Here is a 27,634-nt window from a genome sequence, read left to right as displayed (position 1 = left end):
TGGCTCAGTGTGCTGTGGTGATCAAAAAAGCAAGCAAACAATGTTAGGAATTATTAGGAAGGGACTACAAAATAAAATGAAGGATGTCCTAAGGCGCCTCCGTATCACTCCATGGTGAGACTGTACCTTGAATACTGTGTGCAATTCTAGTCACAGCATCTTAAAAAGGATATAGCTGCACTGGAGAAAGTGCAGAGAAGGGTGACCAAAATAAGGGGCATGGAACGGCTGCCTTCCGAGGAAAGGCTAAAGAAGTTAGGGTTGTTCAGTTTGGAGAAGAGACGACTGCAGGGGGGATAGGATAGAAGTCTACAAAATTATGAAAGGACTTGAACAAGTTAATGTAAATTGATTATTTACTCTCTCAGATAATAGAAGGACCAGGGGGCACTCCATGAAGTTAACAAGTAGCTCATTTAAAACAAATCAAAGAAAATTCTTTTTCACTCAGCGCATAGTTAAGCTCTGGAATTCATTGCCAGAGGAAGTGATTACAGCAGTTAGTGTAACTGGGTTTAAAAAAAAGGTTTGGATAAGTTCCTAGTGGATAAATCCATAAACTATTACGGTAATTAATAAGCAATAGTAGCTTGTGATCTATCTAATGTTTGGATATTTGCCAGGTACTTGTGACTTGGATTGGCCACTATTGGAAACAGGATACTGGGCTTGATGGTCCCTTGGTCTGACCAAGTATGGCATTTCTTATGTTCTTATGCAGACAACTTGTTTGTGTTGGGTGCAGAAGGCACAGGAGAAGACGTCAGGATCTTCGGCTGATTCCAACCAGGTGGCTCGGTTGGAGGCAGGCGTGGCGTATGTGGCAGATGCCCTGTACATGGTCTGGACATCAGCCAGGAATGGAGAAATTACTTACTTGATAATTTCATTTTCCTTAGTGCAGACAGATGGACTCAGGACCAATGGGTTATGTGTTCCCCTGCTAGCAGATGGAGACAGAGTCAGGTTTCAAAGCTGACGTCACCTTAGATATACCCCTGCAGTGATCTCAGCCATTCAAGTATTCTCTTCAAAAGCCACTGTGAAGAAACTATTGAAAAACTTGCAAAAAAAATTTGGTTTCAACTTAACTTGATTAAGAAACTGATGACTGTAACTGTACTCAACCAAACATAAGCACTGAAACCCAGATATATTATAGATGTCCTGATCTAGGGATAGGGTGAATGCTTACCCATAACCTCTTGGAATTGAGATTCACCTCATGGGTGATTCCTTGGTACTGTTCATGGGCAGCTGTGAGTGGGATGCTGAGTCCATCTGTCTACACTAAGGAAAACGAAATTATCAGGTAAGTAATTTCTCCATTTCCTAGCGGATAGCCAGATGGACTCAGGACCAATGGGATGTACAAAAGCTACTCCAGAACAGGGCGGGAGGCTGCCTGCGGTTCGGTTAGCACTGCCCTTGAAAAGGCTGCGTCCTCTCAGGCCTGGACATCCAGGCGATAGAACCTGAAGAAGGTGTGTAAGGATCACGTCGCTGCTCGACAGATATCGATGGGAGACAGTAGCTTAGCTTCCGCCCAAGATACTGCCTGGGCTCTAGTGAAATGAGCTTTAACCTGAAAGGTTAAAACCTGAAAGGTTAAAGGCTTCCCTGACTCTACATAAGCTCCTGTGATCACTTCCTTGATCCAGCGAGCTATGGTAGCTCATGAAGTTGCTTCGCCTTGTTTCCTTCCACCGTGAAGAACAAACAAGCGGTCCGTCTTGCACACCGTACTAAAAGCTTATTGACATTTAAGTGGCGTAGGAGGCGGTAGTCTTCTGTGTCCTTGCGTCTATTCTAGGGACGGTAAGGAATGGACTGGTTCCGGTGAAATTCAGAGACTACCTTTGGTAAGAAGGAAGGAATGGTGCAAAGCTGCAACGTTCCTAGAGTAAACCCGAGGAATGGCTCTTGACATGACAGCGCCTGAAGTTCAGAGATGCGACGAGCCGAGCGTATCGCCACCAAGAATACAGTTTTCAGCGTTAACAGGCATAGAGATAGACTGTGCAGCGGCCAAAAGGAAGGCCCTGCTAAAAAGTCCAATACTAGATTGAGGTTCCATAGGGGGACCAGCTACTTTAAGGGTGGTCAGAGGTGTTTAACCCCTTTTAGGAAATGGGCCAAGTCCGGATTCATAGACCGGTGGGCTCCATTCACCTCACCCCTGAAACAAGAGAGAGCCACCACCACCTCAACCTTCAAGGAGTTGAAGGACAACCCTCTGTTCAGGCCATCCTGTAAAAATTCCATAATCATGGGGATCTTGGACGTCCGAGGGGGCACCCGCGTTCCTCGCACCAGGCCTTAAATATTCTCCAGATCCGCACATACGACAAGGACATTGAGAACTTCCACACGTGGAGCAAGGTGGCAATTACTGCCGCCAAATATCCCTGCTTTGTCAGTCAAGCCCTCTCAAGGGCCAGACCGTAAGACAAAAATGAGTTGGGTCCTCTCCTTGTTGGAGAAGGTCCCTATGCGGGAGGAGGCACAGGAGGCTCTCCACCAGAAGCCACCACATGCCTGCATATCACAGGCTTCTGGGCCAATCCGAAGCCACCAGAAGGACTAATCCTCTGTAGCATTCAATCTTGCAATTGACCTTGCCCAGCAGAGGCCACAGAGGGAAAACGTACAGTAAGACCTCCTCGGGCCAAGTCTGGATGAGGGCGTCGATCCCTTGGGAATGCTGATCTCTTCTGCGAATGAAGAATTGGGGGACCTTAGCATTGTGGGATGTGACCAGTAGGTGGATGGATGGGAGGCCCCAGCAATCTATTGGAGCTGGAAGGCTCTGGTCAACAACGCCCATTCCCCTGGATCCAGACTCTCCCTGCCGAGAAAGTCTGCTCTGATGTCTTTTCCTACAATGTGGGAGGCAGAGATCCCTTGTAGATTTAACTATTTCCAGAGACACTTGGTGGCTTTTGGTTCCTCCCTGGCAGTTGATGTAGGCTACTGTTGTTGCGTTGTCCAACATCACGTGGACTGCCTGTCCCTGGATCCTGTGGCTGAATTGCAGACACGTTAATCTGACAGCTCAGGCTTCCAGGCGGTTTATGTTCCAGCACACCAATTGCTTGGTCATCAATTCCTGACAGTGAGTTCCCCACCCTCGAAGGCTAGCGTCTGTCGTGAGGACTAGCCAGTTCAGTGGGGACAGGCTTACACCTTTGCTTAGATGAATTTCCTGTAGCCACCACTGGGGCTGAGAACATACTTCCATCAGTAGGTGGAGGCAAATCGAGTAGTCTTGAGTCAGTGGGTTCCAGCAGGGAGCTTGGGAGTGGCCAGGTGTTGCCCTCGCCCATGGTACTACCTCAAGAGTTGATGTCATTAGGCTGAGGACCTGGAGGTAGCTCCACACCCTGGGGCGCACTGTGTTCGTCAACCACGGCACTTGGCACATCGGTTTCCTTATCCTCGAGGGAGGGCGAGAGGAAGACTTTGTCCTGCTTGGTGTCGAACTGGACTCCCAGGTAGTCTAAAGACTAGAAGGGCTTGAGGCTTCTATTGTTCATGTTCATGACCCAACCAAGTTCCTGAAGCAGGGACCTGACCCTGCTGGTCACCTGGAGGCTCGCTTCTAACAACTTCACCTGGATCAGTCAGGATCCCTTCTTTCCTCTGTGCCGCTGCCATGACCACCATAATTTGGGAGAATGTTCTGGGGGCGGTTGCCAGGCCGAAGGGCAATACCCGGAACTAATAATGGTAGCCTAGTACCGCAAAGTTTAGGACACGCAGGTGGTCTTGATGGATTGGGATATGAAGGTAGGCCTCCAAGAGATCCAGGGAGATTAAGAACTCTCCCAGTTGTACGGCCATTATGATGGAGAGAAGAGTTTCCATGCGGAAGTGGATTATCCGCAGATGACGATTAATGCTCTTCAGGTCAAGGATGGGGCGAAATGAACCCTCCTTTTTGGGTATGATGAAATAGATGGAACACCACCCTGTATTTTCCTGGGGCGTAGGTACTGGGGTTATAGCCTTCAAACTGAGAAGCCTTATCAACGTGGATTCCACTGCCAGTTTCTTGTGCTGGGAGTGGTAAGGAAACATCATGAACATGTCTCGAGGGATGCTGCGAAATTCCAGAGTGTATCCTCCTCATATGATATCCAGTACCCATTTGTCTGACATGATCTCCACCCACCACTGATAGGATAGTCTACCCCCTATCTCCTCGTCCTGTGGATGGGCCAGTCAAATTTCACTGGGAAGTTTGGGTCAAACCTGAGCTCGAACCAGTTCCTCTTTTTGGCTGTCGGCTCCAAAAGGACTGAGACCTTCCAGAGGGCTGAGATGTCTGAAGTAACGAATTTCTGTAGGGCCAGAAGTGCTGGTTGCCCCTGGTCCGACCCCTCATGGGCGAGGGACGCTGCTACCTATTTTCTTATCTTCCAATAGCTGAGGCACTGGAGATTCACCCCACTTACTGGCTAGCTTTTCCAATTCGCTTCCAAATAGGAGGGATCCCATAAAGAGCATCTTTGTGAAGTTTGCCTTAGGTCCGCTGACCTATTTCGTAGCCATAGCTATCTTCTGGCTGCCACCACTGAGGCTACTCCTCTGGCCGAGGTGTGCACTAAGTCAGAGTTTGCATCTGCGAGGAAGGCCGTGACGGGCTCCATCGCCTTTCTGGAATGCGCCCCTGAGCTGTCTGTCTTTCTCAAGAGAAGCAGACACGAGTGAGCCACCAGGGCACAACAGGAAGTGATCTGCAGTGTCGCTGCTGTCACATCAAAGGCTTGCTTAAGAATGGACTCCAACCGCCTATCATGCGCATCCTTCAAGGCCACTCCTCCCTCTAGTGGGATAGCTGTTTGCTTCGAAACGGTGCAGACCAGGGTGTTCACTTTTGGGAAATGCAGGCGTTCTTTGGCCACCAGGTCCAGAGGGTTCAAGGCCTCCAAGGCCTGACCTCCTTTAAAGCTGGTTTCCAGGGCATCCCACTCCAGGTCAATCAACTCCTGGATGGCTTCCAGCATCGGGAAATAGCAAGAGACTTTCCGTAGACACAGCAGGATGGGATTCTTCTTTGATTCCGACATATGGTCCGTGCTGGGAACTTCCAGAGTCTTCGGGGTCTGGGAGACCAGGGCCAGCAATTCAGTTCTGTGGAGAAACCATAGCATGGTCCGGTATGGCTCCAGGCCTGGAGGGATTTCCCCATTCTCCAATGAGTCTGCATCCCCTTCATCGTCCGTGGTGTCTGGGTCCCTGTCAGGGATACCCTTGGGGGAGGAGAGTCATGTCCCGAGGCATGCTGATAGGGCTGGGTGGACAAGGCCTTCCCAGCCGGGGCTCAGACTGGGCAGGGGCTGCAGCTGACTGCATCTGGACAAAGGCTTGAAGGCCCTGAAAGAATTCCACCCAAGAAAAGGTTGCCGGTTCCATACCTAACTAAGGAGGAACTGGGGTAGACGACCACTGAACTGCCCTCTCACAAGGACGCAGCCCTGGGATTGCTCAAATTCGGGGTGCTACCAGATAAGGTTGTGGCTGACCTGTCCTCTGACAAGGATGGGCCGGGCTTGGAGAAGTTCTGAGAGTCCAGCCCTCCCTGCGCTTCCTCACAGTGCTTACACAGGAAGGAATCTGGTTTAGACTGTGCAGCCCTAACATGGCAGGCAGCACAAAGAGTGCTGCCTGTGCTTCTTTGTTGCCGGAGCCATAGTTCACCGTGGCTTATGCGTTCAGCTCTCTAGCGCTTGAAGTCGAGCGCGCACAAATCTGCCCAGATGTGTGTAAGTATAAACGACTGGCTGTGTGCGAATATATGTGTGTACTTATGCACACAGGTATGCATGCAGTTATGTGCACAGGAGGCCGGCCCACATCGCATGTACTGACTGTCAAAGGAGGAAAATGGCACCACACAAAACTGCGTGCAAGATGGCACCGCTGCAGCCTGCAACATGGAGAGCCCACCGAGCCTGAAGTGGGGCCACAACCTGCTCGGAAACCCCCTTCCCTTACTCTAACGTGATTGGGAATGTTGTTGGTATGGCACGCCGAGCAAGGAGACCAGAGGAAAGAAAGACTTAGCGAAACCCTTCCATGACTCTTAATCGGAGGTGGTCTTCTTTACTTACCTGGGTTCAGTGCTTACTGGCTGAGTGCAGAGATGGTTTCCTGCTGCAAGGGGAGAGGGCTTAGGCCATCACCGCCATGCTCAGCTTCCTGCACCCGCTGCCTTTCAGCTGCTTCAGCAGCAAAGTCCATGCTGATAACCAGCTACTGGACCAAGGCACACCTCTGAGGGATCTGGGAAATCGCCTCAGGAATTCTCAGCTGGGAGAGATCTTTAGGTATCACCACAGGAGAGCGGGGCTTGATCTATCTTCAATTTAAAGGTAAATTTTCTTTTTCAACTGGTATTGCAATCCCGCTAAACATCAATACTGGTGTGGGGATAGCACGTCCGCATCTGCTAGGAGACTGAGAGATCCTGGATGGCTGAGGTAACTGCAAGGGTATATCTAAGGTGACGTCAGTTTTGAAACCTGACTCAGTCTCCATTTGCTAGCAGGGGAGCACATAGCCCATTGGTCCTGAGTCCATCTGGTTACACGCTAGGAAATATGGTTTCCACGGTGGTAGCACGGAGACTCCCGTGGTTGTGGAATTGGGCGGCAGATGTGTGGTCTAAAGCACAGCTGTGTAATCTCCCCTTTAAATGAAAGCTGTTATTCGGACATTTGGAAGAGATGAAGAAGCATTTTGGGGGGGGGGGGTGGGGGGGGAGTCAAAAGGGAACAAGCTGCCAGAGAATAAGAAAATTGGCAAGAAGAGCTTTCCGCCACATCCTCGCTTTTGAGAGTTAAAGAGGTTTCACTCTAATAGGAGTTCTCCCACGTTCATGCAGAAGCAAGGTTCAGGAAGGCAGCAGTCTTTTTGGGGGTCATATACATCTTCCAGAGATAGTTCCGGCCAGGGAGCTGGAGGAGGTAAGACTTCCCAATGAAGGCAGGCTGATCTACTCTTCTCTGGAAGCCATCAGGGGGAGACTAGCCCTCTTTTATGAAGAATGGACCAAGATCACGTCTGATCAATGGGTTCTTGAAGTGATAAGATGAGCTATGCCTTAGAATTTTCGTGCCCGATCAGAAAGCCTACGTGGTGTCCTGTTACGCTTCTCGCGCCAAGCGAGCAGTTGTATGGGACATGTTGCAGCAGCTGCAGTGCCTGGACGCCGTTATTCTAATTCCCCTAAAGAAGCAAAGGCTAGGAAGTTACTCAGTTTACTTCATGGTTCCTAAGAAGAAGGGTACCTTTCGGCTCATTCTCTATCTGCAGAAAGTTAATGCAGTGCTGCGGATGCCGCGCTTTCATATGGAGATGCAGCAGACAGTAATAGCAGAAGATCGCAAAGGAGAGTTTCTCACATCAGGCTTACCTGCACATTCCCATACATTCAGACCATCAAACATTTCTGTGCTTTACGGTGCTAGGAGAGCATTTTCAGTTTCAAGCACTTCCCTTAGGGTTGGCGGCAGTGCCATAGGCTTTCACGAAGGTGATGGTTGTGGTGGTAGTGGCCCTATGAAGGGAAGGGATCCTGGTGCATCTGTACCTAGACGAATGGCGCATCCAAGCCAAGTCAGTTGGAGAGCTGTCATTCGATTCAACGCATCATGAAACTCGAGGTCTCTGGTTCAGATGATAAACCTGACAAAGTCACCTGGAGCTGACCCAGTCCAAGTATCTGCGGGCGTGTTTTGATACCTGTTTAGGCAAGGTCTTCCTTACTTCGGAGAGGGTGATCAAGTTGCAGGCTCAAGTGCGACTACTGCATCTTTCGGTACCCAGAGCCTGGGATTATTTGCAGGTTCAGAGTTCTATGGTCTCTCTGCTGGAGTTGGTCCTGTGGATGTTTGCTCACAAACAGCCTCTTCAGAGGGGGCTTTTATCCTGTTGGAATCCACTGTCAGAGGAGTTTCAGCTTACCTTAGCACTTCAGATCCAGTTTCTCGCGGGGGCTGTCACGTCCCAATTTTTAGAGAGGAGTGGAGCTGGAGGTCCTGGACTGGGTAGTAGTGACCACAGATGCCAGTCTCAGGGATTGGGGGACAGTTTGTCAAGGACAGATGGCCCCAGGACACCAAGGGAAGCGTCCTGGTTGATCAACTGATTGGAAACAAAAGCGGTTTGCAGGGCGTTACTTGCTTTCCTTCCTCGGATACAGGGGTGCACTGTGTGAATATTCTCAGACAATGCAACAACAGTGGCGTACATCAATTATTAGGGCGGGAAGAAGAGTTGCCTAGTGGCTCAGGAGGCCTAGTGGTTGGCTGTCTGGGCGGAAAAAACATCTAGCGGGGCTAGCGGCATCTCATGTGGCCAGAGTGGGCAATGTGCAAGCAGATTACCTCAGCAGGCAGCAGCTGGATCCGGAGAAATGGGAGTTGTCAGCAGAGGCCTTTGCCCTCATCCAGGACACATGGAGCAAGCCTCAGTTGGATCTCATGACATCACGAAGAAATGTCAAGGTGGGCGGATCTTTTTTTTTTTTTTAGTTGCGCAGGAGGGAGTTCAGCTCCGAAGGAATTGATGCAAAAACGGTCGATGGCCTGCGAACACAGAGGAAAGGGGAGCAGGAACCGACCGGAGTGTGGATTTTTACTTACCAAGCGATGAAAAACAATATCGCAATGGGAGACCCCTATGAGGGAACTTTTTAATGAAGTAATCTTCAAGTTTTTTCCGTGAGGAAATATTATGAGAGAATTCTAACAGAGCTCCTAAACGAGAGGTAAACTGCAGCGCAGAAAAAGAGAGACTGAAGGGAGACCCCTGTGGCTACAGGGATTATGGCATGCTGGGCATGCTCAGTGTGCTAGTCAAAAGTTCTAGAAACTTTGACAGAAACGTTTTCCCGTGATAGGGCTCTGTCCAGTGATGTCACCCACATGTGAGGACTAACATCCTGCTTGTCCTGGGGGAAAGTGTCTTATGAGCGGGTCTTTCGGATTCCTGCCCAGTGTAGGGAAGCTAGGGTACATCCCACTTGTCTGGACTGATCTGGGGTATAATCAGGAAAGGAAAATTGATTTTTATCTGCTAATTTTCATTCCTGAAATACCACAGATCAGTCCAGAGGCCTGTCCCTTTTGCTTTTCATAAGATTTTTCCTACTTCTGGATGCTGATAATGATGTATTTTCAACAGTTAGGGTTGAAAATTTTCATTGCCCTTGTTGGAGATGTTGAGGTTCAAGGTTTGTAGGGGGCTCCAAGTTTGATTCTTTGCTCATCGCAAATGGAAATCATTTGGATTTTAGGGTGTAGACATCTTGGCTTGGGTACAGGTCAATACTGTGGGACTGCAGGTGGCAAATCTCGGTTAAGTAGGAGTGCCAGAAACATTTTTATTCTCTGCCTCCATCTGCTGGTACGGATACAAAACACACTTGTCTGGACTGATCTGTGGTATTCCATGAATTAAAATTAGCAGGTAAGAACCAAAAAAAAAGTTTCCTTTACAGGCAATAGCAGTAGAAAGCTGAACATATAATCAAGTTTATATATGTATGTTTGTGTTGTTGGCAGGTAGAAGTCCAGGAATGACTTAACTCACCCTTGATTATATACTCTTGCAAAATGCTATGCATGAACAAACAATATACATCTCACTATACAGCAGGACACAGACACACATACAAATTTAGTTTATGGAAAAGTTGTGACCTTTACCAGCCTGTGGTAGAATACACTGCGCGATCACATCTCGAAGTTTTTCCAGTGCAACGTTTGCATCATCTGTCCCATTCTCGGGGTCGTGGATATAAACGCTATCCTTGGGTTTTGTGCTATAATTGAGGGGAAGGAAAAAAAATCATCAAAATTTTGTATAATTTATTCTGAGGAACAAAACCCAAATCTGTGTAAAAAAACACAAAACAAATCTCAGTCCTATCAAGATGCCCAATGTTATTTTAACTCTAAAAATCAATTTATATATACTTCTACTGTATTTGTGAAATTCCCCTAGGTGCAGCCATGTTATCAAGAATGCCACAAATGACATCACGCACATCCGATTGATCCACATTAGCACAGAGGTCACTCATGACATCACACATTGGATGGACCCACTGGATTTAGATGCAGGTGATATCAGATGTGATACTGCCAACCTGGCTATTCCCATGGGCAGATGAAGTGCAGCCAGGCTATTCTGAAATGCAATGCATTAAGAAGAAGGAAAAAAAAACAAAAAAAAAACTCTGCTAATTTTATTAAGTATCTCATATCTCACCATGTCTCCTCCTGAACTAAGTAATATACTTGTCATTTTAGTTCATCACAAGCATAAAAAAAAAGTCAGCAAACAAGCACAGCCACTAGACTTCATTGCAAGGGAAATAAAGATCAACTGGAGTCTATGACCATACCATGAAAATTAAAATGGGCAAATAGATGGGCTATACGGTCCCTCTCTGCTGCAATAATCTATTCTATGGTTTGTCCAATAAAATGTAACATGGAAGCTAGTCATAAGTGTATGACTGTCAGTCAAATAACAAGGTATCTGTTTGTAAACCTTTATTTCTTTGTATGCATTCTGAAATATTTCAGGTGTACATATTAGGTAAAATTTTAAGAATTCATATACTCAAGTTCATTTTCACTGAGGACCTTTTAATTACTTAATGTAATGTACCAAATCACTGCAATATACTTTTACACTTAAAAATATGGTTCTTAAAATTTAGTATCTTATTATAATGCAGTTCCCTGTACGTACCTGGATCAGTCCAGACTCCTGGGTTTTGCCCCCCCTCTAGCAGATGGAGACAGAGATGTTTTTAAAACAAACTCCGCCTTACATAGGATGGTGTTCCTACAGTCCGGCAGTATTCATCTGTCTCCAGCAGACGGAAGGGATGCAAAACCTACAGTCTGGTCTGTGAGAATAGTTTTCTTAGGAAAGTTAGTCAGAGTTAGGGGATTTTTCTCTCTCTTTGTTCGTGAATGCCTTAACTCTGCTAATTTAAAAAAAAAAAAAGGGGGGGTTTCTAAATTTGAACAGTGTGGTCAGCCTCCCAGGGGGTCAGTACGCCCTGAGAGGGCCATCCCCTGCTGGTTTGAGGCAGCTGCAAGCCAGGGTTGAGGACCCTCACATTCTTCTGTGACAGCTAGGGTGCGATACCGGGGAGCCCGGCTTACTCCACCCTGAGGATCAGCACCGTGGTCCACTGCCAGGGCCAGGTTTGGGAAAAAAAAACCCAAAAAAACCCCTTCTAACTTTTTTTACTTTCATTTTCCTCAGCAGGTCAGCTCTCTCTCTCCTCCCTGTATTTTCGCCACGTTTCGAGGACGGGGGGGGGGAAGGGGGGGGGGGTTTGGTTTCGGGCGTTTTTTGTGTCGCTGTTTTTTTCCTCTCTCTCTCTCTCCCGATGCCGCGGGCCGCCTCATGCTGCGTGGCCCGCGCACATCTCTCACATGAGGGACTTTGTTTGGAATGTTTGCCGGGGAGGGGAGGGGGGGGGAAGGAAGGGCTCCTCCGGCGGTTGTGCAGGCTGGAATCAATCCGTTCCCGTGAGGCCATCTTGCAGTCCCTTCAGGTCTGCAACTCGGGCTGCCATGGGGGAGGGGTTGCTACCACCTCCTCTGTCTCCGCAGCGGAGGTTTCCTGCTGATAGGGAGCCTTTGCAGCCTGATACCCCTGCTACGGAGGATGACCCTGAAGGGGTCTCTGATTCCTCCTCCTCTTCGTTTTTGTCTGAGTTTGCATTACTACTTCAAAAGGCATTTAAAGCATGTAAGTCAGGCAAGAGGCGCACGGCAGACAAAGTCGCCGCTGGAGGGGCCAAGTCTCATGCCAGGAAGCGCGCTAAACCTCGAGGCAAGAAGGGACAGTCTCCGCCTAAGCGCTCGCTCCGTACGGGGGTTCCGCAGCCGGATACCTCGGGACAGGATACAGATCCAAAGGAACCGGATCCACAGCCTTCTCCTCCGCAGGGGGTGGATGCGGATCCTGATCTGCAGCCGCAGGAACCGGTAAGAGACTTGCAGGCTGCGGAGGGGGATGACCCCAAGGCAGTTCACCTATTTCGTAAGGACGAACTTGCTCCTCTTATTCCTGCTATCCTGGCGGAGCTGGGCATTGAGAGTCCTCCAGAAGAGGTTAAGTTAGGTAAGATGGATCCTGTCTTGTTGGGCCTGAGAGGTCCAGCAACTGGCTTCCCTTTTCATTTTTCAACTACAGACTTGCTGTTCCGGGAGTGGGATACCCCGGAGCTGGGGTTGAAAGTGGGAAAGGCCACGGATAAGCTATATCCTCTGCCAGAGGATGCTTTAGAGATGCTGCGGGTACCCAAGGTTGATGCAGCCGTATCCGTGGTCACCAAGAAGACCACGATCCCTATTACAGAAGTAAGCGCACTTAAGGACCTGCAGGACCGGAAGTTGCAGGTCCCAGCTTAAGAGAATTTTTGAAGTCTCCGCCCTGGGAGTCAGGGCAGCTATGTACAACAACTTCGCAATAAGGGCGAGTCTCCACTGGGTGCAACAGTTGCAGGCCAATGCCGGCCTTTCGCCGGAGGAGGCCGCTCAAGCGAGTCGGTTAGAATCCTCCGTGGCCTACTGTGCTTATGCGTTTCATGACTCATTAAGGATGTCGGCAAGGTCCATGGTGTCGGCGGTCTCGGCTCGTCGACTGCTGTGGTTGCAGCATTGGTCAGCGGACGTATCCTCCAAAGCAAAACTGGGCTCTATGCCATTTAAAGGTAAATTGCTGTTTGGCAAGGTCTTGGAGGATATGATTCAATCTTTGGGCGAAAATAAAGTTCATAGGTTGCCAGAGGACAGGCCTCGGTCTCGGGGTTCCTTCTCTTCTAGAGCCAGATTCCGGGGGAAATCGGCAATATCGACCGGCTAAAATGCCTACCTCCTCCTTTCGGCCAGCACAACTGAAGCAATAGGCCTGGTCCCCGGCTTTTTGTGGCCGCAGATTCGGGAGAGCGGGAGCGGCTCCATCCGCCCCGGGGTCCAAATCTTCACAATGAAGGGGCGCCAGTCCATTCCTCGGTGCCGGCAGTGGGGGGCAGACTGTCCCTATATTTCGAGGAATAGGCCAAGATCACAACGGATCAATGGGTACTCACTTTGATACAACAAGGCTACACTTTAGATTTTGCACGGTGCCCTCAGGACCGGTTTCTAGTCTCTCCATGCGGATACGCGAACAGGCGGTTCAGGACACTTTGCAGCATCTTCTGCAGCTAGAGGCCACTGCTCCCGTACCCGTAGGGGCAAGAAGGAAGGGTCGTTACTCCATTTACTTCATAGTTCCAAAGAAAGAAGGAGGGTGCGTTCCGGCCCATTCTGAATCTAAAGTCTGTAAACAGATGCCTCCGGGTACCACGGTTTCGCATGAAAACTCTTCGCTTGGTCATTGCCTCGGTCAGAAAAGGGGAGTTCCTGGCGTCCCTAGATCTCAAAGAGGCATATCTACATATTGGCATAAGACCGGCTCACCAGAGGTTTCTTCGCTTTGCAATCCTGGGCCAGCACTTTCAGTTCCAAGCTCTTCCCTTCGGTCTGGCCACAGCTCCTCGGACATTCAAAGTAATGGTGGTGGTAGCCGCTCAGCTTCGGAGGGAAGGACTGCTGGTGCATCCCTATTTGGACGACTGGTTGATTCGTGCAAAGTCGGCCGACCTTGCGCAGAGGGCAGTTCACAGGGTTCTCCAGCTCCTACAGTCGTTGGGCTGGGTGATCAGTCTGTCCAAGAGCAGAATCATGCCCGCGCAGGCCCTGGAATATTTGGGGGGAGTTATTCGACACGCAGCAAGGCAGGGTATTTCTCTCTACAGACCGCATTGTCAAGCTACAAGCCCAAGTCCGGGGATTCTTACTCAAGAGTCCTCCCAGAGTTCGGGATTACTTGCAGGTGCTCGGCTCGATGACTTCCACCTTGGAACTGATACCTTGGGCTTTTGCTCATATGCAGTCCTTACAATCTGCATTGCTCTCCCGTTGGAATCCAGTCTCAGAGCTATTTCACCTTCCTCTTCCACTTCCGGATGCAGCGTGGGCCAGTCTTGATTGGGGGCTGGGGGCTGGTCGTGGACAATCTCTCTCGTGGAGTTCCCCTGGAAGTTCCAGACTGGACAGTGGTTACAACGGATGCCAGCCTCTCCGGTTGGGGGGCAGTCTGCAGGGGTAAGTCGGTTCAGGGATGCTGGTCGCCCGAGGAGTCCCAATGGTCAATCAACCGGCTGGAGACTCTGGCAGTACGGTTAGCGCTGCAGGCGTTTCATCCTCTCATTCAGGGGAGGGCAGTCAGAGTTCTGTCAGACAATGCGACCACGGTAGCATATATCAACCGCCAGGGGGGAACCAAGAGTCGACCGGTGGCGGTAGAGGCTCATCAGCTGGGCAGAGCAGCATGTGGTCAGCATCGCAGCGTCTCACATAGCCGGCGTGGACAACGTGCAGGCAGACTCTCTCAGCCGACACTGCCTCGATCCCGGGGAGTGGGAGTTGGAGAATGCGGCCTTTCATCTCATCTGCGAGGAATGGGGCACGCCCAGCATGGACCTCATGGCGACGTTTCGGAATGCCAAAGCCCCAAGGTTTTACGGACAGCACAGAGAAATGGGGGCAGAAGGGGTGGATGCACTCGTGCTTCCCTGGCCCACAGGGGTCCTGCTATACATTTTTCCGCCTTGGCCACTGATCAGCAAGGTAATTTGGCGCATAGAGCTCCATCCAACTGAGGTAATTTTGGTAGCTCCAGAGTGGCTGAGACGTCCTTGGTTTCCAGATCTCCTAAACCTGGCATGCGCGGGACCTCTGCGGTTTCCATATCTTCCAGATCTACTGCATCAGGGTCCCGTCTGTTTGGAGGAAGTAGAGCATTTTTGTCTTGCGGCATGGCTTTTGAAAGGTGCCACTTGAGTCGTAAAGGTTATTCTCTGGCTGCGATGGCGACTCTGCTGAACTCACATAAGACGTCTACCAACCTAGCATATGTTAGAGTATGGAGGATTTTTGAGTCTTGGTGTCTAGAGCGGGAGGTAGCTCCCACTAGAGCGTCTGTGTCAGATATTCTCGGTTTTCTTCAAAACGGGCTAGCCAAGGGTTTGTTGTGTAGCTCCTTGAGAATTCAAGTCGCAGTGCTTGGCTGTTTACGTGGTACCATTCACGATGTGGCTTTGGCGGCACATCCAAATGTGGTTCATTTTCTATGGGGTGCCAAGCATTTGCGGCCTCCGGTGAGACATCCTTGCCCGTTTTGGAATTTGAATTTAGTGCTCAAAGCTCTGGTCTCAGCTCCATTTGAGCCTTTGAAGAGGATAACCCTGAAGGACCTTTCTTTGAAAGTTATCTTTCTGTTGCTATTACGTCAGCTCGTAGAGTATCGGAGCTCCAAGCTCTTTCTTGTCGGTAGGCGTTCTTGCGGATTTCGGATTCAAGGGTTTCTTTACGAACGGTGCCTTCCTTTCAACCGAAAGTGGTCTCTGCTTTTCATGTCAACCAATCTGTGGAGCTTCCGGCTTTCTCGGATGTAGATCGGTCGGATCTGTTGTCTGGGGACTTGCGGAGGCTGGACGTTCGCAGAGCATTATTACGTTATTTGGAGGTCACCAATGATTTTCGGCTGACAGACCATCTGTTTGTACTGTGGAGTGGTCTCAAGCGTGGTAGGATGGCATCTAAGACTACCATAAGCTTGCTGGTTGAAGGAGGCCATTAACTCGGCCTATTTATTGCGTGGTAAGCCTCTTCCTCTGGAGCTTCGTGCTCACTCTACTCTCTCAGGCGGCGTCTTGGGTGGAATGTTACTTGGTGTCGCTGCAGATTTGTCGGACGGTTACTTGGAAATCCATTCATACGTTTGCGAGGCATTACAGATTAGATGTTCAGGCGCAGGGGTCTGCGGAGTTTGGAACTGGTGCGCTGCGAGTGGGCCTCTCCAGATCCCAACCCAAGTAGGTCAGCTCTGGTACATCCCAGAAGTCTGGACTGATCTGGGTACATACAGGAAAAGGAAAATTAGTTCTTACCTGATAATTTTCGTTCCTGTAGTACCACGGATCAGTCCACAGTCCCGCCCGTCAGATATAAGGAAGTTAGGGATAGTAGCTCGTTCCCTATTTTTTTTGGTTGTCAAATCCGCAAAAATCGCTATCCTGTTTTGGATTATCCTTGTTTCAGTGGGTCCACTGGTTCCGTTCCTTGAGGGGTTCAGTGACCCGAATATTTTTTGTCTAGTTGAGAGGTTCTTGTACATAGTTCTAGTAGTTCTGAAGTCATACTGCTTTGACATTCAGTAATACTGCCAGATTATAGGTGGCACCATCCTATGTAAGGCGGAGTTTGTTTTAAAAACATCTCTGTCTTCATCTGCTGGGGGGGGGGGGGCAAAACCCAGGAGTCTGGACTGATCCGTGGTACTACAGGAACGAAAATTATCAGGTAAGAACTAATTTTCCTTTAACCTTACTGTCCTGTATATTATGCATAGCATTGTTTTTGGCCACATAAGATAAACATTTCCCCTCTGATACATCAGAAACTGGAGGAGTCACTTGAGATGCCATAATCTACACAGTAACCAGAAAACAATTTCCCATTTAAGTGTTACCCTAACAGTTTTCTCTTGCGCAGGATAGGATTGTTGACAGTGTTTAGAGGCTTGAGATTCACTTTCAAGTCTTGTATCCTCATGTTTGCCAGCTGCTCTGCATGAGCCTGCTGTATCCCAGCGACTACTGCCTGCAATGGGGGGGGAAATTTTAATTAAGTCCTCGGTGCATAAAAAAAATCAAACAAAAAGCACAGCCAAAGAGCACACACAAGGCAGTTTCACACCAGTGATTCTCAACTGGTAGAGAAGACTGAATGGATGGAACTGGAAAACGTTTTCTAGAGTGGTGGGGAAGGGGAGGAGAATCACATCAATATGCAACCGTTTAGGGTGATGGTGGAGTGGGGAGTTTTAGAAAGATGAACCCTATAACCTAGATATAAATATGCCTTAAAAATGTTGAGGCCAGTCCTTGGATCCCATTGCACATTCAGCAAATACACTCCATCTTCATGGATGGAATCAAAATCATGCTTGCACATTAATAGATTGTACAAAGAAAGGCATATAGTACAGGAAAGAATAAAAACTACCTAAAAGGAGATGAAAATTCAGGTTAAGGAAACATTCCACTTTCCCCTCCATTTAGAGGTAAAACTAACAGAAAACTTGTTCTATTCATTTTCAGCATGCTTGAACATAATTATCATATTTCATCAATTGATTATCCTGGTCCCTGTTTCAGATGGCCTTTCAATTTTGTGAAAAAAAAAATAAAAAGGGAGAACCTTGTCCATCATCATTTGGGCAGACGGCAAGATATTATCTAGAGCCTCAGTGGAGTTCAGCCAGGGATGGTCCAGAACACCTTCAATAGTCAGACGCTCCTCGGGCTTTACCTTCAGCAGCCTGCGGGGGAAACCAAAGCAGACTTGAAATGAGGCATTTTTAGAGTATAGGATGTTTTACCTAAGCAGTAATCAACTCTTTGGGGGGGGGGGGGGGGTTTTTGTTTCATTACTTCCAAGAACACCACACTAGTAATTGATTGCTCATCAGTTGCTTAATTTTATGGCTTATTCAGAGAGCTCAGCATGGAATACTAATTAGCTCCTCTAGCCTTACACTGAACAAATACAAACAAACTTCATTTCCAGAATCATATGCTCACACTGAGTGCCACCTTATACTTCCAGTCCTTTATAACTGAGGAAATGCTCATTTCCAAGGACCCTGGTATACCCCTGAAAACAGTCAAAGGTCTACAAGGCCTTGTAGTGACACCCAATATATTCTATTAGATCCAGTCCAAGCAAACATGCCTGAGGAAACACTTTTGAAGGCTTCGATTACTTCCCCACTCCCCCTTAAAACCAACAAGCAGGGCCGGCGGAAGCACTAGGCAAACTAGGTGGTAGCCTAGAACGCCAGGGTCCCGGGGCAGCACTGAGCCAGGTCTCATGGCGGTGGTGCAAACAAACTGGATCGGGGCGAGTGACTGGCATGCCGTGTGGAGAGAAGAAACTGCTGCTGCCGTGGCGGCGACAGTGGTTGCTCAGCAGCTGCCAGCAGGATATTTCAGCAACAACTGACGAGCAACCCCTCCCATCCTCACCCGACCCAGCTGAAGAGAGATGGAAGTCGGCAGGAGTCTGGATGCCTTGACTGGCAGGTTAGGGAGCATCTCAAAATACCTGTGGTACAACATCAGAATCAGCGTTCCCTTGGAGCGAGGGTAGCGCTTGAGAGACAGCTCGTGAATAGATGGAAGGGTTGGGTTTTTTCCCCCACTTGGGAAAATGTCTAAGCAGGGCTTTAAAAGGTACCTGCAGTCCCTGTCACCGTGAAGGGGGCGGATCTCTTTTCCCACAATCCCTTGTTTATTTCCACCTTAAGTTCCTGGTCTCTCCCCTGTGCTGGGAAAGGAGAGATCAGAAGCTTCTCTCTGCTGGCTGGCAGTCTCACTTCTCCAGGTGACAATATCATCTCTGATCCAGATTAAAGCTGTTCCTCTAATGCCAGACTGCGGCCTGCAGGGGGAGCTCTAGCGCACACCAAACGGACAAGTTTTGACATTGGGTGAAGACTGATTCAGTCTGTAGATAAGAGAGCACCAATCTCGTTCCCCACTCTCTCTGCAGCTCGGCACCAGGGTAAGTCACTCTGAGCAGTGGGTCCCATGATTATCCCTAGGAGGCTACTTAAGAGAACCTTGCAACATAGGAATGAAGAGCGTGTGTAATGATCACAGCTGCTGAGCTGTCACTACCGCTGCGGCAGCGGCTGTCTCTTCTCTCCGCACAGCATGTCAGTCAGTCAAAGTTTTGACTTGAGCCGGTAGTCTGGTCAGGATGTGACACACTGTGCTAATAAGATATTGCTGTTTTTAAATTTCTAACCCAGCTCTGTAAGTTAATTGTGCGTGCAGAGAGGGGGTGTGGGGCGGCATCCGGCATGGCTGAAGTTTCACCCTAGGGCGCCCTTGCACCAGCCCTGCCAGCTAGAAATGGCCTGAATTTTTTTCTGGATTAAATTTGTCTAAAATGCAATGGATACGAGCCCAGATCTCAGGAAACCAAATATTGCCATTTCACAGTAAGGGCACAAGGAGGTAATTGTCAGAAGGATTTACATGTGTAAAGGGGCTTTTGAAAACTGCTATGACATGCAACTTTTACCATGTAACTCCTTTTAAAAATGACCTCAGAGCCTGAAAGAATCTACGCACAGAGCAACTATTTCCTCCTTATTCTCATTAGGGAAATCTGTAGAAGAAAACCTATTTAGCAGATAAGCTAAAAGTCAGAGAAGTAGTCTGGGGGGAAAAAAGGATGAAATTCTCAGATTTAACAGTCTGCTGGTATTGCTGAAGGCACCGTTGAATATGATTTAGTTAAAATTGAAATAAATATCCCCAAACCTAGCAGAAGCTGCTGTAACAGGTTATATATTTTGCATGGCACAACTTAGGAGCTGGCTACTGTAGAACAAGCAAACTTGAAACCAGTCTCTTAGATAAGATCAGAGAGAGAGAGAGAGGTGATAGTCAATGCATATTTAGTGTCTGCAGCATTAAAGATCCCTTCAAAAAAATATATTTTTATCAACTGTTCTTCAGATCAACCTCCTTAACCATAATCTAAGGAGGAATTTATTTTCAGGGTTACTGGTTTATGATGCATGAAAAAAAAACTAAATTCCTCTCATCCTGGTTGAAAAATCAAGCACTTTAGAAGTATCTAGTTCAATGTCCAGATTTTGCCAGGATTCTCCAATTTTTGTCTCTGAATATACAGGAGCAGCAATATGACTGTTTTACATTAAGCTAAAAAAATGAAAATAGAAGCATAATATGCAGCAAGAGACAGACTATATTTGTTACATATCCTATGTACACTTGCATTTGAAGCATTAAACAGATTACACTAAAAAAAACCAAACCTCACTAGTTACTCAATGAGAGTAACAAGAAATACATCTACTTTTGGGATCTGCCAGGTACTTGTAACCCAGTCTGGCCACCACTGGAGACAGGATGCTGGGCTTAATGGACCCTGATCTGACCCAGCATAGCATTGTATGTTCCAACTCATCTTAATCAGGAGGATGGAGGGCAGTGTTCACCGCAGCAGGAGCTGAGCCTCTAAGGAGGTTCTGATATAATCAGCCAGAAGAGCACTTTCTGGCCAAATAACCAGAGACTCAAATTCTGCAATTCACTTCATTAAAAAAAAAAAAAATGTAAAAAAAAATTAATAAGCCAGTAGCTCCTGCTTATGCTGAGTCAAATGGTTACAAATTAGAAGTGAAGCATTTCAAACAGCTGAGCCAGCGTATCAAGTGCAAAAGCCCCAGAACACTCAGGGTTACATCCCATGCTGGCTCCAGAACATCTGAAGCTACAATTCATGGGCACACTTAGCATCTGTCTCTTTCACTAACCCACTTCATCCCCAAATGCTATCACGCAGTTGAGAAATTATATGAGGAGGAAAAGGAAGTGCATTTGAGTCACCAATTTAATTCAAACTTGCATTTGGTAAAGCAAACAATTTAAGAGACTTTCAGATGCCTACATTTTTATATTTGCTTCCAGTTCCTTATCTTGACTATGTAACTGGAGATGGAACACAGATATAGCATAACCTTTACCACTCAGTAAAGCCGCATTAGCAGGGAAACAACTGTCACCAAATATCATCTTTATTTAACCTTAAAATGCAAGCATTATGGATTCTGTGCTGCTCAAATATGCCAAGGTGTGAGAGACCTACTGAAAAACTTGAAGACCCACACGTGGCTGCGCGGCACTGCCTAGATAATACAGTTTCAAGCAGAAAAGGGAGGCAGCTGGTTTATTTTATTAGGATAACAAAAAGAGTCACATTTAAATGTGAATAGCCAAGGCACCTACTACTCTAGCCCTTTTCAAATAAAACTAATTTTGAACAGGACTAATTTACAATAAAAACAAAATCTTGACTTTTTAAACCAGACATGCTCCACACATTTTCCCTCTTTTCTGCTGCTCTTTTCTGAAAAACTAGAATCAGGATGGCATGGTGTTATTTCAAAGGACGCGGGTTCATCTAATAAAGTGCCGCGCTGGCCTAGGAAGTCAGATTTCAGGGAGATCACAAGCTAAGGTGCACCTTCTAGCACATGGGAAACAGAACTCCCCCACCTAAATTTCTGGAAACAATCCAGGCTACAGCTTATGCTTTCTGTGCCATGACTTGCCGTCACTTTTCAGAGAACTCCAGGGACAGGATTAGAGCCATCACGCTGCTCACTTCCACCACAGGATGCGCAGCGTTACTGAGCAAGCAATGCTATCTGAAGATTTTGTTATTAGTACATTACATTTGTTGCTGGTGCTAACACTGAATGATTGGGGGTTTGTTAACCAAGACAGATCAGATAACATTTAAAGGACATTGTTACCAGAGAAAAGGAAAACTACTTGCTAGCCTGTGTACACTGAACAAGGCTCTCTTCCCCTTGGTTTATAAGTATCTACAAGGCAAATCAAACTTTCAGCTTAATTATATGTGGTGGCAGGGCTGGGCCAGTGGCTCAGTCACAGTGCTGTGTACTGCCTTATGGAGGATCTGAGTCTGGTCTTCTACTTCCCCAAACTAGCTGGGGAAACTAAAAAAAATAACATTCACAACCCCTTGGTGCTGGAGAAGTCTCAGTCGTCACACACCGACGACACCTAGGGCCAGACTGAAGGTCCATGTCAGCCAAGTTCTGGAAGGAGCCTTAGTCTGAGGGCCCAGGCTGAATACTGCTGCTGTAAAGGCCAGGCAGAGTTGGGGTGGGAAGATACAAAATATGGTGGTGGTGCTATGAATGAAGGTTCATGGTGTCCTAGCCCTGAAGGGGAAGCCCAAAAGGAGCAGAAATACTGCCAAGCCAAACCCCCACCACCCAACAAGTATGTGCAATAGCTGTACATCCCACATCTTCTCACTTTACTGAATGATAGCACTCGTCCCCTTAGATTCCGCAGAGCAAATAACTCTTCAGCCAATAAAAAACTAGTTAAGAGAGTAGTTCAAGGCTATCGCCTCACTGCGACGACAGTAAGGAACAGATCCCATTCACTGCCCAAGGGCAGAATGTATAAACAAAGAGGTTATCAATCACTAAAATCCAGAGAGAGTCAAGACAGCTACAAAGGCGCCCCGAGAGGAAGCCAGCTGCAGCCCAAAAAAAGCGACATCCGACACGTGAAACAAAACTTATCATGGCAGTACTCTTCAGTACGTGCTTAGCACCCCCTCTGTGATGAAAGCTGCCACCCCCCAGACGGCGCTCCAAGTTATTCGGCGTAATGAATAGATAGACAGTGCAAGGTAACAGAACAGGGCTCCGACAGACTCACTTTCTCACAATGTCTTTTGCCATTTCTGAGATCTGGCTCCATTCTTCCTCTGGGAATTCAAAGCTTCCCGTCATGATCTTTTTCCTCATGTCCTTTGGGATTGTCCGACTGTGGTGTTTGGAGTAAAAAGGAGGGTATCCACACAGCATCACATAAATAATGACACCCAGGGACCACAAGTCACAGCTCTGAAAGCAAGGAAATCATCACTTTTGGAGGCTTTTAAGGGGGGACATCAGAGGAAGCGCTGCTAGCGTGACTATGTTCATATATTTTTCTTGCTTAAGAAAATTGGATTTTAATTCATTGTAGCTGAATTTTTTATACCATTTTATATTTTTGATTAACACACTGGGCACATAGACCTCTTCCCCCACAAGAAGCAATTTAAAATTTCAGGAGGCCGATGTTCAGCTGTGGAGTGGCTAGTTAAGTTAGCAGGATACACCTATCTGGCTAACTTAACCGGGCTAATCAGTGGCATGGCAGCACTGCTGAATATATCCGGCTAACTTTAGGGCAGCCCTATGGTGCCACCAGAGTTAGGCACATAAGTGGTTAAACTCTGAATATCAGAGTTAGCTGCATAACTTATTCAGCTTCCCGAGCTCCTCCCAGAAAAAGCCTCCCATCTGCCTCTGGCCCGCCCCCAAATTATTCATAACTCGTTATGCAGCGAGAATGTAGCCACATAGAGTGATGAATATTGCCATTTTGACAAATAGCTTTTGAATATCGGCCTCCAGATTTCTTAATAACATTACAATATAACAGAACTGTTAGCCAATCCACTTCCTCCATATCTTAAAAGAACACAAAGGATTTCTCTTGGTATATAATTGTACTTATTTATCCATTCAAGAGGGTTTTAAAATCCTATTGTTACTGTACAATTAGAAAGCTGCTTGACAATACACCAGTGAGCAACTTTCAAAGTCATTTCTGTGGGTAAAAAAAGCATTTTGCCCAAGGAAATGGGAGCTTGGAAAATTGCCCGGGTCACTGCACGTAATTTTGCTTGCATTGTGAGGCATTCCCAGGGGTGGGGGAGAAGACAGGCCATGCAACATGCAGACTTTTGTCTCAACAAAATTATGCGCATGGTTTCTGCCTGAAAAATTACCCACAGAGAAAGCAGGTGCAAATCTCTGCAGGCAATTTTCCCAGGGGGGGCAATAATCAAAAGCAAAATGACCCATGATTTTTTTTTTACCTGCAGGTAAAAAGCACTCGGAGTCTGCACCGTTGCAGGTAGCTTGATCATTGCTCCCCAAATCTCCTTTCCACCCTTCCCCACCCACTCCCCAAAAAAAAGGAACCAGCTGTGGCAAAGCGATGTCATAAATGGTTTAAACTCGTGACAGCCAACCTATGACAGCATCAGCTCTTTACCAGTTTCTCGTGCTGTAACAGCACAAGTTTTAAGCTTTAGAACAACTTGATGGCTGACTAGCTTTCCATGACTGCAGTTAAGGCCATCCAATTTTGAAAAACAAGTTTAAAAAAAGAAGCATGCACATGAGTTCTGTGGACAGGACCATTAACAACTAAAACAGTAAATACTTGCATTTTCACTTGATTTTGTGGGGTTTTTTTGTTTATTCACAGCTTTCTATTCCCTCTGGCAGCCATAGAGATGCCTCCTACTGCCGTTACACACTTACAGTTAGGGAGCAAATTTCAGCAAACAAAAAATACAACTTTGATAAGAAAATATATGCAAAAGCAAAACAATGGTTTTCAGTATGTATCTTGTTACATGAATCATAACTGGGTGTGTTCCCAAATCTGCTATTTTTGATTTAAAACGGATCACACTGCGGTAACATTACACAGACTTTTGCAATCCATCGTCTTTTGAAAAAAAGAAATGTATAGAATTTAAAGAAATGCAGGAAATTTCGTGGCCAATATTTTTCTATCATAGGGATAACATAAAGTAGTTCTGGTAGAATGTCAACCTCTGTTTAGGCAGAGCTGCAAAAGTCACCTAGTGCTTGGAAAGAGACTTTCCGATGTTACAACTTACATCTCAGTGCATCCTGGCACGTGTAGTCCTGTTTCTTCCAGCTGTCTTCAGAACTACAGGTACCAAAAGCAGGAGGCAGCCACCAAAAAGACTGACCTGGCCTTAAGGTCCCAACACTGAGAAATCTGGCAGCTCTATTTGTAACTCATGTACATAATATGGTAGAAACCTATTGTTGTAATGATGTCTGATGGTAACCGATCAAGTAAATCTCTGCTCACCATACAGGGATTCAGCGCACAAAATATATGTATCTTTTTTTTTATTATACAAGATATAATATGCATGTATCAGCTCCTGATCAGTCCAGCTGAGAATTCCTAGGTTCTACTGTGCCTAATTCTGTAAGGATTAGACCACAGTATTCATACAGTAGGGTCAAAAGAAGAAAGAACTCAAGGTGAATACAACCGAAATTGAATGTATAGGAATAGTTTTAAATATATTTTATGTTTACAGGGCCAGGAGGAGGCATCCCTTGGACTGTGGAGTATTTTGGATGACAGAGCAAAGTGAAAGCATCATGTCCACAAGCCATGTCACTAGATGAGAACTGCAACCAAAAAGAAAGCAGGTCTGATTTTCTAGATCGCTACAATGAATACACATCAGACAGTTCAACATAAAATGAAGGCATCTGATGCGTACTTATTGTGGCTGTCTAGAAAACCAGTCTGGCTGGGTAATGTTTTAGGACCAAATTGAGAACTAATACAACAAAACAGTCTTCAGAGTCTGTTTTCGCCGTACCTGTAAAAATCAGAAACATGACATTATGCAGGAGATGCCCAGGTCACCATCTCTGAGAAAGAAAGGTGTGTATCCTTAAGACGTGGAGAAAGCTAAATTAGCCAACACTTTTTCTATTGCCTGAATTTATAATTCTAATTTATTTTCAGAAATACATTCCAGAGCATGTCCACTGGGGTTCTATTCACTGAACGTTCTCTGTTCTGGGGTAGCTGTGCAAACCAGGGTTTCCTGCCATGTCCTCATTAGGTCCTGGACGATACCTTCCCCCACTCATCACCATTTACAACAGTTGAATAAAATGACATTTGGGTAACTTCAGGGTGGGCAATATTTCGCGCAGAAGACGGCAGAGGACACCCCGGCATGCTGCGAACGGAGCGCGTGAAGATGAAAGCCCCAGTGTGCTGCAGGACTCGCTCTGCTCGCGACGAAGATGAAGGCCCCAGTGAGAGTGAATGTGTGTGTGTGAGAGGAGGGAGTGGGGTATGAAAAAGGGGAGGGGAGGTGAGCAGGAGGGTGTGAGAAAGAGCATGGGAGGTGAGAGAACGGGGGGGGGGGAGGAGATGCTTAAAAGGGTGGGTGTCAGAGGGAGCCTATATGAGGAGTGTGTATGTGTGTGAGAGATTGGGAGCTCGTGTATATGAAAAAGGGATCGTGTGTATGTGAGGGTGCTAGACTGATTAAATGGGCAATTTTCTCAGTGGAAGGGAGTGGACAGTGGAGTGCCTCAGGGATTCTGTATTGGGACCCTTACTGTTCAATATATTTATAAATGATCTGGAAAGAAATACGACGAGTGAGATAATCAAATTTGCAGATGACACAAAATTGTTCAGAGTAGTTAAATCACAAGCAGATTGTGATAAATTGCAGGAAGACCTTGTGAGACTGGAAAATTGGGCATCCAAATGGCAGATGAAATTTAATGTGGATAAGTGCAAGGTGATGCATATAGGGAAAAATAACCCATGCTATAATTACACAATGTTGGGTTCCATATTAGGTGCTACAACCCAAGAAAGAGATCTAGGTGTCATAGTGGATAACACATTGAAATCGTCGGTTCAGTGTGCTGCGGCAATCAAAAAAGCAAACAGAATGTTGGGAATTATTAGAAAAGGAATGATGAATAAAACGGAAAATGTCATAATGCCTCTGTATCACTCCATGGTGAGACCGCACCTTGAATACTGTGTACAATTCTGGTCGCCGCATCTCAAAAAAGATATAATTGCGATGGAGAAGGTACAGAGAAGGGCTACCAAAATGATAAGGGGAATGGAAAAACTCCCCTATGAGGAAAGACTAAAGAGGTTAGGACTTTTCAGCTTGGAGAAGAGACGACTGAGGGGGGATATGATAGAGGTGTTTAAAATCATGAGAGGTCTAGAACGGGTAGATGTGAATCGGTTATTTACTCTTTCGGATAGTAGAAAGACTAGGGGACACTCCATGAAGTTAGCATGGGGCACATTTAAAACTAATCAGAGAAAGTTCTTTTTTACTCAACGCACAATTAAACTCTGGAATTTGTTGCCAGAGAATGTGGTTCGTGCAGTTAGTATAGCTGTGTTTAAAAAAGGATTGGATAAGTTCTTGGAGGAGAAGTCCATTACCTGCTATTAAGTTCACTTAGAGAATAGCCACTGCCATTAGCAATGGTTACATGGAATAGACTTAGTTTTTGGGTACTTGCCAGGTTCTTATGGCCTGGATTGGCCACTGTTGGAAACAGGATGCTGGGCTTGATGGACCCTTGGTCTGACCCAGTATGGCATTTTCTTATGTTCTTATGTGTATGTGTGAGACAGAGCCTGTGTGAAGGGGTGCGTGAGAGAGACATAGGTAGCCTGTGTGAGGATGTAAGTGTGAGAGAAAAAGGGAGCTTGTGTGGGTGTCTATGCAAGAGAGAGGGTCCCTGTATGAGGGAATATGTGTGTATGCACGAGAGAGAGTGAGGGAGCCTGTACGAGTGGATGTGTGTGTATGTGCACTAGAGAGAGGGAGCTTGTGTGAGTGAGAGAGGGAGGGACAGAGGGAGCCTGTGTGAGGGGCAGTACTGAGAACAGGGTCAAACTCTGGGACTGGCAATAGAGTGGAAGGGGTTGAGCCTAGAGGTGGAGGGGAGAGATACTGGCAGGTGGTGGAGGAGTTGGGGCCTTAGAGGGCAAAGTGGCCAGGGTAGTAGGGAGAGCGAGTGGGACACTCTTACAGTGAATTTCTAGGGGAATTCTGCATCTCTAATAACTTTTTTTCTGTATTAATTTAAAATGTAATTACTTAAAGACTGTCATGTAAATTGTGTTATTTTGACCAGTATAAAGTTTGCAGAATTTTAAGTTTTTGTGCGCAGAATTCCCCCAGGAGTAAGGCAAGAACCTAGAGAGAGGAAGAAATAC

At 46.9% G+C, this 27,634-nt stretch overlaps 1 protein-coding gene across 4 annotated transcripts in view; it reads right to left on the bottom strand.

Moving 5' to 3' along the window:
- Nucleotides 1-27,634, bottom strand: part of MAPKAPK5 (MAPK activated protein kinase 5) — a 92,667-nt gene that overhangs the window by 36,814 nt on the left and 28,219 nt on the right. For 3 of the 4 annotated variants that reach the window (XM_029619530.1, XM_029619528.1, XM_029619531.1), the window contains 4 exons: nt 22,454-22,641; nt 17,352-17,472; nt 16,621-16,751; nt 9,711-9,832 (listed from right to left, as the gene is read on the bottom strand). In XM_029619530.1, the coding sequence (XP_029475390.1) occupies nt 9,711-9,832; nt 16,621-16,751; nt 17,352-17,472; nt 22,454-22,641 (562 nt within the window). The remainder of the gene's footprint in view (nt 1-9,710; nt 9,833-16,620; nt 16,752-17,351; nt 17,473-22,453; nt 22,642-27,634) is intronic. The other variant, XM_029619529.1, reaches the window with a different exon arrangement.

The sequence above is a fragment of the Rhinatrema bivittatum genome, chromosome 11 (assembly GCF_901001135.1).
Source record: "Rhinatrema bivittatum chromosome 11, aRhiBiv1.1, whole genome shotgun sequence".
Lineage (NCBI taxonomy): Eukaryota > Metazoa > Chordata > Amphibia > Gymnophiona > Rhinatrematidae > Rhinatrema > Rhinatrema bivittatum.
This window is presented reverse-complemented; position numbering and strand designations above follow the sequence as displayed.